The 14,475-nt window shown below is 44.9% G+C and overlaps 1 protein-coding gene across 9 annotated transcripts in view; it reads right to left on the bottom strand.

Moving 5' to 3' along the window:
• Ccdc30 (coiled-coil domain containing 30) overlaps positions 1-14,475 on the bottom strand; it is a 97,168-nt gene that overhangs the window by 23,170 nt on the left and 59,523 nt on the right. For all 9 annotated transcript variants that reach the window (XM_085686486.2, XM_087904658.1, XM_085686485.2 and 6 more), the window contains 4 exons: positions 9,289-9,468; positions 5,228-5,437; positions 3,111-3,265; positions 1,163-1,307 (listed from right to left, as the gene is read on the bottom strand). In XM_085686486.2, the coding sequence (XP_085542612.2) occupies positions 1,163-1,307; positions 3,111-3,265; positions 5,228-5,437; positions 9,289-9,468 (690 nt within the window). The remainder of the gene's footprint in view (positions 1-1,162; positions 1,308-3,110; positions 3,266-5,227; positions 5,438-9,288; positions 9,469-14,475) is intronic.

Here is a 14,475-nt window from a genome sequence, read left to right as displayed (position 1 = left end):
CCGCAGAGGCCAGAAGACAGTATCACATCTCCTGAAGCCAGAGTGGGAGCCCACAGCAGGTCCTTCTGATTCCCCATTCAGAAGCGTCGCAAGCATTTCTCCTTATGTACTAAATACCTTCTTGTCTGTGTTGGGGCTCAGGGCACATCACCCCAAAACATGTCCGCAGAATAGAATATGCTCTATGTGCTGGCTAGTTTTATGTCAACTTGACACAAACTGGAGTCATCTGAAAAGAGGGAACCTCAATTGAGAAAACGCCCACATAAGAGCCAGAAGTAGGGCATTTTCTTCCTTTTTCTTTTCAATTTTTTTGTTTTTGTTTTTCAAGACAGGGTTTCTCTGTGTAGTCCTGGCTGTCCTGGAATTCACTCTATAGACAAGGCTGGTCTTGAACTCACAGAGATCCACTTGCCTCTGCCTCCTGAGTGCTGGGATTAAAAGTGAGCACTACCACTGCCTATTGGATGTTTATCTGTATCTGAGACAACCCCTTCTTCACCCCATAATTTCTCCCCGTGCCCTTCCATAGTTGGTCTCCACTGTGCTCCAGAGGTTCCAAGGCCCTTTCTAGATAGCTCAGGATGTTGTACAAGCTTTGGATGACTGACCAGTTTCAAGTATCGTGTTTTGTGGGACACTCATGCATATACATGTAATTAAAGTGGTCTTACTCCTACTTGTTTGCCCTATGTTAATTGATCTTTAAAAAATGTATCTTTTTCATTTTTAGCTTATGTATATGGATCTTTTGCCTGCATGCATATCTATATACCACATGTGTGTCTGGTGCCTGAGGAGTTCTGAAGAGGATGTAGGATCCATCTGAACTAGAGTTATAGACAGTGGGAGCTTCCATGTAGGTACTTAGTATCAAGCCCATGTCCTCCAAAAGAGCAGCCAGCGCTCTTAACCATTGAACCATCTCCAACTCCTGCCAATTTAATTTATAGCCTAGCCAAACAGCCCAGAAGGCTATGGGGAGGTCATATCCCCCCCCACCCCTTCACTTGGATATAATACAATTAGGGTAGATTTGTTTTCCTACCTAAATTCATTAGATAAAGTGTACTCAATGGTAACTGGCTAAATAGCAGTGATGGACACGCATTCCAGTCTATGGGAACAGAAAAACGGGAAAGCATGTCCGCCACTTTCTTACCTCTTCACACTTTCTGCTCTCACTTTCCAGCTCTTTGCGCAGAGCCTCTTGCTGCTGGGAATTGGTTGCCTCCAGCTGGTTCTCCTTCTCCTGCAAGGTTCTCACTTGCTTCTGGAGCTCGTTTATGTCCTGGTCCAGGAGTACCCTGAGGGCAATCAGTGCACATCACATCACTCTGTACTGCCACACTCTGCAAATGAGTCCTAGACCCACGACTTTTGTGCCAGCAAGAGGGAGCTTGTGGATCCAGTAGTGAGGTACAGTCAGGTGTCTGCAAGGTAAGAGGACCCATGCAAGGAACTTCCTACCTAACAGAAGCTTTTTATTAATTCTCCCATTGACATTAAAACAAACCCATGAGGAAGAAATAATTTTCCTTATGGCAGAGATAAGAGAGACATGGCACCAAGAACATCTACGACAAGGCTGACGTGGGGCTCGACTCCTGAATCCATGTTCCTTTTCCCCGAGTGCTCTACAGGTTGACCCTGTAACTTCTGACCCCACACACTGCTGGTGCTGGTGCACACACAGCACCTGCTACAGCTGACTCCACACACTGCTGGTGCTGGTTCACACACAGCACCTGCTACAGCTGACTCCACACACTGCAGGTGCTGGTGCACACACGGCACCTGCTACAGCTGACTCCACACACTGCTGGTGCTGGTGTACACATGGCACTTGCTACAGCTGACTCCACACACTGCTGGTGCTGGTGCACACACGGCACCTACTACGGCTGACTCCACACACTGCTGGTGCTGGTGGTGCACACACGGTACCCTGCTACAGCTGCCTCATGGACTGCTGAGCCACACTGATGGAGAAATTCACCTGTCCTAACGAGTGCCATCAGTAACTGCTCTTTTAGAAAGACTTGCCAAACTACAGTTCCTGGAAAGATTTTCTGAGGTTTCAAACTGAGATTCTCCACATCCAGGAGAGTCGTCTCAAAGAATATGATGATGGCAATAATGAAATAGCACCAAAAATCTCACCTGTATGCCACTGTAAGCCAGGGCATTAAATCCTAACACTGGACAGACAGCTTTGCAGGTTATTGGATGGTAGACTGTCTGAGACACTGGCTCTTGGCTCTGCACCTCTTGCTCTTATGTTCCTTGGATGTAAGTGCAGGCACTCTAAGGATTATTGTAGCGTAATTCTACTAGCCACACCTAACCCTACACCTTCCTTACTGTCATTTTTGCTTTATCCAAATCACTGTATGTATATGTGAGCAATTTCTGCTGTTATCATCTCTTTCTTCTTTATGGTTCTGTTATCTAGCTAGCAACTTTGGAAGACACTGGGGTTGGACCCTTTCTTCATAATCAATAGTTTATAAATCCAAGAATGGGAACAGTTGGATGTTAAGTACCAGTCAGGGAAATGGACCTGTCCTGTGGGACAATGGAATACACTCAGACATTCATTCGTTCAAAAATTATTTACTCAGTAGTATTTTGCACTAGGTCCTAGAATAGAACTTCTAACTATAGCTGGGAATAGTATTCTGAGCTACAAAGTATGTGTGAACCTCTCTGTGTGTTTTCAGTGGATAATATATTTTCTCAAAATGTGTATGGCTCATTCTGAACTTCTACAAATGAGAAGCACCTGACATTGAGGTCCAGGGTATCCAAAAGAATGTTTTAAGTCAGATTCACAGCACTTATGTTAAAGGGGAAAAAAGTGGATGGCTCTTATCCTTGAGCAGTTTGTTGATGCCAAAGATTTCTATAATGATCTAGAACTATCTAGAAAGACATTAGCCACTGAATAAAAAAACATAACTTCAATGAAGTCTGAACTTGTGTAGGTCACATCAGAGAGCAAGGCAAGCAACATGTCAGATTTCACAGGCTAATCCAGTTAAAGCTGTTTACCCAGTGCTGCAGGTAAGCCCTCCGCCCTAGGAGTCCCACACCCTGGTGGTTCTTACCTCCTCTGCTGCTCCTCCTGACACTGCTGCTGCAGCCTAGCCTCACTGCTCCTTGCTTCCTTGATCTCATCCTCTAGTTGTTTCTTATGCAAAATACAAGCATCTGAAAGGCAGACTTGTCGAGCATGGTCTAATTTCTGCTGCAGGTCCAAAATCTTGGATGAAAAAGTGAAACATTATTGGGGATTTGATTCCTCTTCCACAACAAACTCAATACTAAATTGAACTATAGCAAGGACCTATTTATTTCAGATGGATAGGTATTCTTCAAACCTTTCAAAGACCTACAGAATATGGCATTTAAAATGTTTTTAAGAACTGAAGATTTTTCATGATAGTGAGACTCATCCACTCCTGGCAGCACCAATATACTTCAAGAGGATGATGGGCACCAAAGAGGCTACTTGTAGAGTTTGTTGGCTATTTGGGCAAGACACTGCTCCTGCCTAAACTGCTTGATGTTATGCTGTATGAGCTGGACATGTGGGACCCATGGAGAGATGACTGCTGAACTTGCCTAAAGGTGAGACAGTCCTGTGGTGTTCCTGTTTCATGAGTCTGCCAGACATTCTGCAGGACACAGAAGAAAGTGACTAACAAACGCCAATATAGGTGGAACTGTCTTTGAAATTTCCTGCTTCATGGAAAAGTCTGCCAGATACTATGGGCCAGTAGGCTAAAGATGCGTGCCCGTAATATTAAAGAAGAACGTTGGGTGACTGTCCAGGCAGCGAAATATCTCTTCAATTCTAGAGTTTTGGAAGTTGCTTACAATGCATTTCCTGTTAACTTAGGTAGTATTATATCCTACTGCAGAGCAGATAGTTATAATTATAGTTTTCCTTAGTTATGATAAAAGATAAAGTAGATATAAATATTGCAACTAAAATTCTTGCTTGATAATTGTTTTGCTATATGTAATTTTACTGTGTTAAAGTTAAAACCTACCTTTTTATTTAAACAGAAAAGGGGAAATGGTGTGGGAAGTCCTTTTGTCTATGTGTTGCTTTTATTGGTTAAAAAATAAAGCTGTTTTGGCCAGTGACTTAGCAGAATAGGACAAGGTGGGGATTCCAAGCAGACAGAGGAGGACAGAGTAGGTGAAGTCAAGGAGAAGCCATGTAACTGCTCACAGGAGACAGATGCCTCCACTGGAGCCCACCAAAACTTTGCTGGTAGGCCACAACCTAGTGGTAATGCACACATTAAGGGAGATGGGCTAGTTTAGGATATAACAGCTAGCTAGAAATATGCTTAAGCTACCGGTCAAGCAGTATTGCAAATAATATAGTTTCTGTGTGATTATTTTGAGTCAGGGGGGTTGGGAAATGAACTAGCAGCCTCTGTCAACAAGGCACCAGGCATGTACATGGTGCACATACATACATGCATACAATAAAATAAGTAAGCCTATTTTTTAAGAGATTACAAAATAAAAACCATATAAGCAGGCAATTCAAATGAGAGAAAAAAATCCTTAAATATTAAAAATATATAAATATCCTATGGCTTCAATCAGTTTTAAGTTCATGTTATAGTTTTAAGTAAATTTATATTTGTGTGTATATATATACATATATATATGCACATTTATGTGTGCTCACACATATGTGTACAGATGTGTAGAGACCAAGAGTTGATGAAGTCTCCTCCTCTGTCTCTCTCCATCTTATTTTTTGAGGCAGGGTCTCTTGCTGGCTTGGAGTTCACTTCTTTGGTTAGGCTGGTTGGCCAGCCAGGTCCAGGGAACCGTCCTGTTTCTGTTTCTACAAAGCTGGGATTACAGGCATGCACTGTGGGTTCTGGGGATCCAAACTCAGGTCCTCATGTTTGTGTGGCAAGCACTTTACAGACTGAGCTACCTCCCTAGTCCCAGAATTTATGTTTTTATCTTCATACATTTTTTTAAAAAATATATACAAAACTTACTAGAATGGTAGAGGCAGATGGACTAAAATTATGAAAAAGAGGAAAGCACAGGGAGAGTAAAGAAAAAGATTAGCCTGTGTCAGGGTTTGCACACAGCTGTCTCTTGTCCTCAGGGAGCAGGGCTCTAGATGTGAACATGGCGTACTGCGTTGCTCAGTACATTCCTTCTTGAGTGTGAAGATACTTACCTTCTCCTGTGCATCGGCCACCTTCGACTGCTCTCGGGCCAGCTTTTCCTGCAGACTCTGCTGGGATTTAATGCTCTGAGCCTGCCTAAGCCCTTCCAGCTCCAGTTCCCTGACTTTCTGCTGACAGTGCTTCCACTCCGCTGTGAGCGAGGACTGCACCCTGGCACTGTCCAGCAACTTCTCCTGGGCCTGCTTGAGTTCAATTCTGATCTAGAGATGGGGCATAAGCACAAATCATAAAAACAGGGCTGGGGATGCAGCTAAACAGTAGAATGTATGCCTGGTATTTCTGAGGCACTGGGCTGGAGGTCCAGAGCATGCAAGCACGCACACGTGCACACGTGCACACACACACACAAAGATTAAAAATAAACATGGAGGCCGGCAAGATGGCTTAGTCAGTAAAGGTGCTTGGCACCAAGTCTGATGACCTGAATTAAATCCTCTGGATGCTACATGGTGGAAGGAGAGAACTGATTACCAAAAGTTGTTCTCTGACCGCTGTGTGTGTATGCCATGGGGCATGTGCACCACACTCACACACATACATTGCACACATGCACAACTATATTATTATGGATGATGATAATAAACTTCAAGGAGTTATCACTGTGCATATACACTAGATTAGCAGGTAAGTTTTGAAGTGTGACAGTGTCAGGAACTGACGAGGATGGAAGTGATGCTGATTCTTACCCAGCGCAGATAGAAACAGACCAGATAAGGAAATGAGTAACCTGTGCACTGCCCCTGTAGCTGAGCGATCTCACTTTGCTGTCCTCCCAGAGAGCTGCACTTATGTACATTAGCACACACACATACCTGGGCATACATGTCCATGTCCTTTAAAAAGTAGAAGGACCAACCAGCAACTCTAAGTGTCTATACTACACAGGAAAGAGTGCTTCAGCCGTGAGTTGGACACTACTGAAATAATGGGCTCTTACTAATTCCGGAAGACAAAAGAGATGCCATCTCCAAAGACATTAAGGGACATGTAAAAGTCAAGCCTCAAGGGGGAAGAAAATGTATGAAGAGATTACAACCTAAGAGCCAAACACTTCCTGTAATTGATGGGTCAAAGGTCAATAGGAAACAAATGATCATTAGCCTCATCTCTGTGATAACACAAAGAAGAAACTTGAGATTAAGCATTAATAAACTGTCCCTTTCCTAGTGAGCACTCACTTTTCTTCCCATCAAGCCAGTGTAATGTCTCAGTTCTCGTGTTCCCATTGGGTACCGACACACGGGCAGTTCTCCTCGTGTTCCCATTGGGTACTGACACACGGGCAATACTTTACTTTGGAAATATTACTGACAAAGTATTAACATTATTAGCCAATCTGTTAATGCTTCATTTCTTCTCAGAAGGAACTATGTCCTATCAGGAAGCCTGGAGTTTTCATTTTCAAGTAAAACCTTGCTGCAAAAAAAACCTCAGCAAGTCCAACAGCTGGGCAGGACGCTGGACTCGGAACAAACAAATGGTGGTGTTTGGTTCTCGGCACTGGTTCAAGATCATGAAACTTAAGCTCTTAAGGTTACTGAGGAGATCACCTGCCTTTTCCTAGCAGATTGTCCAGAGATTCCACTGGCAGGGCAGGGAAGCTGAGGGCTGGGAGTCAGTGGAGGAACCCACAGGCAGGGCAGGGAAGCTGAGGGCTGGGAGTCAGTGGAGGAGCCCACAGGCAGGGCAGGGAAGCTGAGGGCTGGGAGTCAGTGGAGGAACCCACAGGCAGGGCAGGGAAGCTGAGGGCTGGGAGTCAGTGGAGGAACCCACAGGCAGGACAGGGAAGCTGAGGGCTGGGAGTCAGTGGAGGAACCCACAGGCAGGGCAGGGAAGCTGAGGGCTGAGTCCCTGATGGAGCCCACAGGCAGGGCAGGGAAGCTGAGGGCTGAGTCCCTGATGGAGCCCACGGGCAGGGCAGGGAAGCTGAGGGCTGAGTCCCTGATGGAGCCCACGGGCAGGGCAGGGAAGCTGAGGGCTGAGTCCCTGATGGAGCCCACAGGCAGGGCAGGGAAGCTGAGGGCTGAGTCCCTGATGGAGCCCACAGGCAGGGCAGGGAAGCTGAGGGCTGAGTCCCTGATGGAGCCCACAGGCAGGGCAGGGAAGCTGAGGGCTGAGTCCCTGATGGAGCCCACAGGCAGGGCAGGGAAGCTGAGGGCTGAGTCCCTGATGGAGCCCACAGGCAGGGCAGGGAAGCTGAGGGCTGAGTCCCTGATGGAGCCCACAGGCAGGGCAGGGAAGCTGAGGGCTGAATCCCTGATGGAGCCCACAGGCACAGCTCAGAGATGCTACTCAAGCTAGAAGGCACTGGTGGAAAAGCTGTTAAGCCAACGACCTCTGCCTGCAGGGGAGCTTCTGCAGTCCAAAGAGGATCCCATGGGGCATAGGTGAGAAAGTGGCTGGGGCTTGTAGTAGGCAAAGAGCCTGCAGAGCTGCCAGCGTGCTGGCTTGGTTCTCTGTGGATCTCGGTGGTGTCCACGGACTATCACTTTGTAACCTGTTAGACTGCACATCAGTATTGTATGCACATTCTTTGTAGTGTGACCTGTGACAAAATGGTTCAAAGGTAACAAAATCAGTACTCTGGGGCGTCAGTTACTCCAGTAAGCATGCCTAGTGGTAGAGAGTCAGAGTGAGCAGCTGAGGGGATCTTAGCAAATGAGTCCTACATGGTTAAAAGTGTGTTCGCAGCAAACTCCCAGCACCCACATCGGTGGCTCACAGCCACCTGTAACTCCTACTCCAGGCCACCCAAGGCCTCTGGCCTCTGTTAGTGCCTGCACTCATGTACACACACACACACACACACACACACACACACACACACACTTAAATGAGCATAATCCATACACGCATACACACTACACACATTCATGCACACACACCACACATACACACACATGCATGGACACACACACACACAGTACATGTGTTTGCAAAGCTGAGGTCCTAAAATGATGCCAAGCTGAGGACAGCTTCAGTGTGGAAAGTAAAGTCCACCCACGTTTCAATTCAGACTCTCCAGTCTCTCCGCTTTGCAACCCTGGTGGACCTAACAACTGTGAGGCCCTAGCAACAAACGGTCAAACTGCACTCTAAAACCTAGTTACTGCTTACGATGCTGCTACACACCTGGTCCAAGGGAGAGACTTCAAACAGTGAAAGGCATCTTCTCTCTCTACGAAGCTGTCATTTACCCATCTCTGGAAGACTGCCCCTTCAATACATATGTATAAGGGACTGAATAGGATCTGTGTCGTTCTGGCCATTGTATCATAAGGCAGATATAGTATTGCTTAAGTATGTTGAGTTCAACAGCTAAACTGGATGTGGTGACACATGCCTGTGACCTCCACAAGCCAGGTGGAGACGAGATGATGAGGAGTTTAAGGTCAGCACTGGCTTCATAGTGAGTTCAAGACCAGCTTGGTCTATAAGATACATCTCAAAACCAAGCAAACTGCTCTAAGAGGGCTCACTTTGATCTGCCAGCTTCCTGCAACTCCCACCTTGGCAGTACTGGGGATTAAACCCAGGGCCTCGTACACGCTAGGCAAGCACTCTACCATTCCCAGCTGAGCTACATTCCCAGCCCTTGAATACTCAAGCTTAGAATCTTACATAGGGTTTCTAAGATACATTAGAAATCAAGTCTGTAATGTATATTTATAGAACTGAACTGTAGCTGGAAGGATACATTCTTTACACGGTGCCTTGTTCTTGTGTTTCTTGTTCATGTGTTTCCAAAAAAAAAAAAATCTGTGATAACCGCTCCTCCCCGTCCCCCATGGATACATCTACTGGGGAGAAATATACCTGGCTATATCCGACTAATGCAAGGAGAACAGTAACTGAAATTAAATCAAACGTTAGAAAGTCTGAGATAAAGATCTCCACAGTCTTTGTCACTGTACCCCTTTTCCTGTTTGGAGACACATGCACACCCTGTCGGCATTGGAGAAGGTGGAAGAAGGAGCTATGAACACTGCGATTTGGCTCTGCCCAGCTACCGCTGGGGCTGAGCAGAAAAGCATGTGCCTGGGAGACTCACCTTGATGTTCTCCTCCTGCAGCAAACTGTTGTGCTGTTTGAAGTCCGAGCTCCTGCCCCGCTCATAGCGCAGCTCCTTTTCAGCCGAGTTGCACAGGATCTGCAGGCGGTGCAGGTTCTGTCGCAGCTGCTGCACTTCCCCTTGATGCTGGCAGTTCACTTTCTCTCCAGATGTTAGGTACTGAGGCAAACATTTTAAGAGAGAGACGCACTCTAGAGAGCACTGGTGATGTGTGGGCTCAAGCTGTCACACAACTGTAGGAGCCTGAGTGCTCCTGTGTAAGCAGCGGGTGTTGGTTCACCTACAACAAACAAAGCTTCTACACCCGGGGCTGTTTGGTGATGCTCCCGTAGCTCAAGAGCTTCTACACTGACGTGAAAAGGCCAGCGAATTCTGGGGACAAAAGCAGATGTGCATGGACCACTAACCTTCTTAATGTCTGTTATCAATGAAAGGCAAACAGAGCAGAGGACTTTAGAGTAAAGCACCCCCTTTTGAGTCTCAGAACTACAAAATTCCGTAAGATTCAAACAACCAGGAACCTGCTAGGTGGTGTAGCCCACGTCTTTAATCTCAGCACTCAGGAGGCAGAGGCAGGCGGATCACTGTGAGTTTAAGGCCAGCCTGGTCTAAAAAAGCTAGTTCTAGGACAGACTCCAAATCTACAGAGAAACCCTGTCTCGAAAAACAAACAAACGAACAAAACAAAGCAAAACAAAAATCCAGGAACCTATACTATTTTGTAGTTTGTTTGTTTTGTTGTTGTTGTTGCTGTTTTTTTTTTTCTTTTGAGACAGGGTTTCTCTGTGTTACAGTCCTGGCTGTCCTGGAACTCGCTTTATTGAGCAGGTTGGCCTCGAACTGACTGAAATCTGCCTGCCTCTTCCTCTGCCACCCAAATGCTGGAATTAAAGGCATGCACCACCACCACCCAGCATATTTTGTAGTTCCTAAAAAACATTTAATATACAATTGTATTTTATTTTATGTCTATGGGCATTTGCCTACATGTATGCCTGTGCACCGCTTGCATGCCTGGTGCCTTAGGAGGCCAGAAGTGGGTCAGATCCCCTGGAGCTGGAGTTACAAACAGGTGTGAACTGACACATGGGTGCTGGGAATCAAACCTGGGTCCTGTGAAAGAGCAGTTGACACTCTTAAGTGTTGAGCCACCTCTCCATTTCCACATTTACTCTCTTAACTTTTGTGTGTGTGTGTGAGTGTGTGCGCGCATGCATGTGCACGCATGTGTGTGTGCATGCATTTGCACACACATGTAACCATGTATGCCAGTATACATGTGTGGCAGCCAGAAGACAATTCTCAGGAGGTTGTCCTCTCCTTCCACCACATGGGTCTTGGGGATGAAACTCAGGTCATTAATTAGGTTGAACAGTAAGTGCCTCTTACCGAGTCATCTCACTAGCCCAGTTAAACAAAATAATAATATAAGGAAAAACTAAATGTGAACCAAAGCTCAAATACTGGCTTCATGGGAAGATCATTCCTATTATGAAAATAGGGTAAAAATACAGGCTTTAAATCTTCCTAACCGGGGATGTGGATGGGGTGGGCATTAAATGAGTCATCAAGCCAAGCCCTTCATGGTCCTCAGCCAAGCATCCTTCAGAATTTCTTTTTTTCTTTTTTCTTCTCTGGCTTTTCAAGACAGAGTTTCTCTGTGTAACAGCCCTAGTTGTCCTGGAACTAGCTCTGTTGACCAGGTTGACTTTTGAACTCACAGAGATCCACCTGCCTCTGCCTCCCAAGAGCTGGGATTAAAGGTATTCACCGCCTGGCATTTTTTTTTTCCAAGACAAGGTTTCTCTGTGTAACCCTGGATGTCCTGGACCTCTCTCTGTGGACAAGGCTGCCTCAAACTCAGAGATCTGCTTGCCTCTGCCTCCTGAGTGTGGGATTAAAGGTGTGGACCACCACCACCTGGCCTCAGAATTTGATTCATTCTTAGCTCTCTATAGGAAGAGACTTCATTGTTTAAATGTATTCATGTGATATTTCAAATTAATTACTTTACAAAAATAATTACTTGGTATTCTGGTTTTATTCAAAAGCCTTGAAAATCTGATCAATTTTAGTTAGTATCTAAAACACTGATTTTATTCTAGGTCAGCTAAAACATCAAGTCTGGGGTCCAACTTGGGATAAATTCAACAAGATAATTTACAATACCATAGCAGAGCTTGGGGGAGGCAGCTCACTATTCAGACAGTTGGAGTGAGAACTGTGCTTTTTGTGGGTTGCTAGTGAAGGGAAGCAATTGGTGAAGCAGTCAGAGGATCAAGCTCTAGACTCTAGAGTTCAGAGAAAGTAGACCAAGGTTTCCCTACTTCCTCAGTGTTGGCAAATACCATCCATCTTATTCCAAGGCCTCCATTCCTCCACCTGTAAGATGCACTAATTATATTTCTATCTCTTCATACCATTTAATGCACATGGATGGTTTTGTGTGGTACCCAGAGCACAGCAAAATACCCAAACATTAGAAACAGTTTTAGGCCCACACAATTCCGATAATATCACATGCAGCTTGATTCAAGAGTAGTAGGAAAGTAACCTTCCCTGGACTAGTGTTAACCAGATGGTCAGCATTCACAGCTGACGTCACAAAAATACTTCTGACCAATATAACTCACAGGCTTGCTTAAGGCTCCCATGAATCTTCATAGTTTGGCATCTGGCTTGTCTGTTGCTAAAATTGTACATTTAAAAAGATTAAGTAAACATAGCACAGTACTAGACACTACTGTCTGACATCAGGGGTGAACACCACACACACACACACACACACACACACACACACACACACACACACACACACACACGGGGGTGGAGGAGAGAACAGAATAGTCATTACTGCACAGAATACAACAGAAAAAGTACCTGTCCAAACTGTATTCATTTCCTTGTCTTTGTAAAGAGATGAAATCTTGGGGCTAGAAAGCTGACTTAGCTGTTAAGAGGACCCAGGGTTTGATCTCCAGCTCCCACATGGTGGCTCACAACCATCTGTAACTCTAAACCCTGGGGATCCGTCACCCTTTTCTGGCCTCTTCAGGCACTGCATGTGATTGGTAAACAGACACACATGCAAAAAAAACCCCACACATATACATTGAAAAAAGCAAAAGACATTTCCTGGCTTCGGAAATAGAAAGTTCAAATACAGATAGATAATCAATCTTCCCTCATGAGTTCCACACCTATCTTTTTATTTCTTTCTTTTACAACTGATAAACAATGGTTTCCTTTCAGTGAATCTTACTGGTACAACTGGATAGTCGCATACAAAATGAAGGTAGACCTCTATAACCCTTATAAATAGTATCTGATAATGGAAAACTATGCACTTAGCCTGCTGCCCTACTGTGCACTCAGCCTAGGGTTAACCTGCCTTTAAGAGACCATATAACCAACCTTCCTATGCCTTGGATTTCCCACACAGTCGACTTTTACAGCCTAAGTTAAATGCACAGCTTTAATCTTAAGTTATGGACTCTTCCATACTTTGACAGAGAATAATGCTATGTTTTGTGTGTGTATGTGTAGATGACAGTGGTGGTGGTGGTGATCATTTGCCGAAAATAGCTAGCAGATTGAAAGCAACCTTAAACAAAATAAATATCCCATAAATGTTGGAAGCAACACGTGGATACAGGTTGATAATATCTGTGTGAGGTCTTGATCCACTGGCGTCAGTAAATAACCTCGTTGCTTGTAAAGCTCTGGTAAAAAAAAAAATTCCATTCCTTATTTTCTCTGCTACTCAATAAATACAGAGAAATCCTCTTTTTAGGCACAGACACAGGATACAGGCACAACAAACAGGCAATAAGGACATATTGCACACACACACACACACACACACACACACACACACACAAACACAAACACACACATACTCATACAGACAAAACACAGATAGACCACCCACAGGCCACAGATGGAAGGAAGTAGGAAATTCAAATTTGGGTTCCATCTTGGTCAAACTACTTTAGAAGGAAGTTCTGTTTTCACAATGGGATACTGATGGATTGTTAGTTGACCTAAGAGAGCCCAGCCCACGGTGGGCGGCACCATTCCCTGGGCAGGTGGTTAAGGAAGCTAGTGGAGTCTGTGCCGTCCACTAAACAGAGCTTCTGCGTGGTTTCTGCTGTTCTTTCTCTGCTGGGAGTGAGTTAGTAGAAGTAATGCTGTGTGGAATGACAAGAGGCTGCCTTCAGTCTCTGCTTGAGCTCCTGCCCCGCCCCTCTCAGTGATGGACTGTGACTTGGAAGCCAAACCCGCTCCTCAAAGTTGCTTCTGTCAGAGCGTTTTATCCGAGCAACAGAAAAATGCTAGAACAGGACAGACGCTGTTTCTAAAGTGACAATTGAAGCACCTATTTAAAATGCTTACATTGTATGGGGTCTTAGTTACTTTTCTTTTTTTTTTAAAAAAATAATTTATTTTTATTTTATGTGCATTAGTGTTTTGACTGCATATATATCTGTATGAGGTTGTTGAATCCCCTGGAGCCGGAATTACAGATAGTTGTGAGCTGCCATGTGGGTGCTGGGAATTGAACCTGGGTCTTCTGGAAGAATAATCAGTGCTCTTAACCACTGAGTCATATCTCTCCAGCCCCATTTGTTATTTTTCTGTTGCTATCATAAAACACTATGACCAAGGCAATGTATAAAAGAAAACATAGCCAGGTGGTGGTGATGTATGCCTTTAATCCCAGTACTCAGGAGGCAGAGGCAGGCGGATCTCTGTGAGTTCAAGGCCAGCCTGGTCTACAGAGTGAGTTCCAGGACAGGCTCCAAAGCTACACGGAGAGACCCTGTCTCAAAAAACCAAAATAAGTAAGTAAATAAATAGAAAGAAGAAAAAAAAAAAGAAAAAACAAAGCATTTAATTAGGCACATGGTCCCAGGGGCTAGAGTCCATGATGGTGGAGCAAAGACCACGGTAGCAGGAGCAGCTGGGAGCACATATCACACATCTCCAACTAAAAGCAAGAGACAGAGAGCACACTGGGAAGGAAACGATGCTAGTCTTTTGAAATCTTAAGCCTGACTCTTCTCCAACAATATTTCATCTTTCCCAAATCTTCCCACCAACTTGGGACCTCGCATTCAAACATTTGAGCTTATGCAATTCAAACTATGTCAATAATTGCATTTA

The sequence above is a fragment of the Myodes glareolus genome, chromosome 3 (genome assembly GCF_982192425.1).
Source record: "Myodes glareolus chromosome 3, mMyoGla1.1, whole genome shotgun sequence".
In the NCBI taxonomy this organism is placed as follows: Eukaryota; Metazoa; Chordata; class Mammalia; order Rodentia; family Cricetidae; genus Myodes; species Myodes glareolus.
The sequence above is the reverse complement of the archived record's forward strand: the minus strand, read 5'-3'. Positions and strand labels throughout refer to the sequence as shown.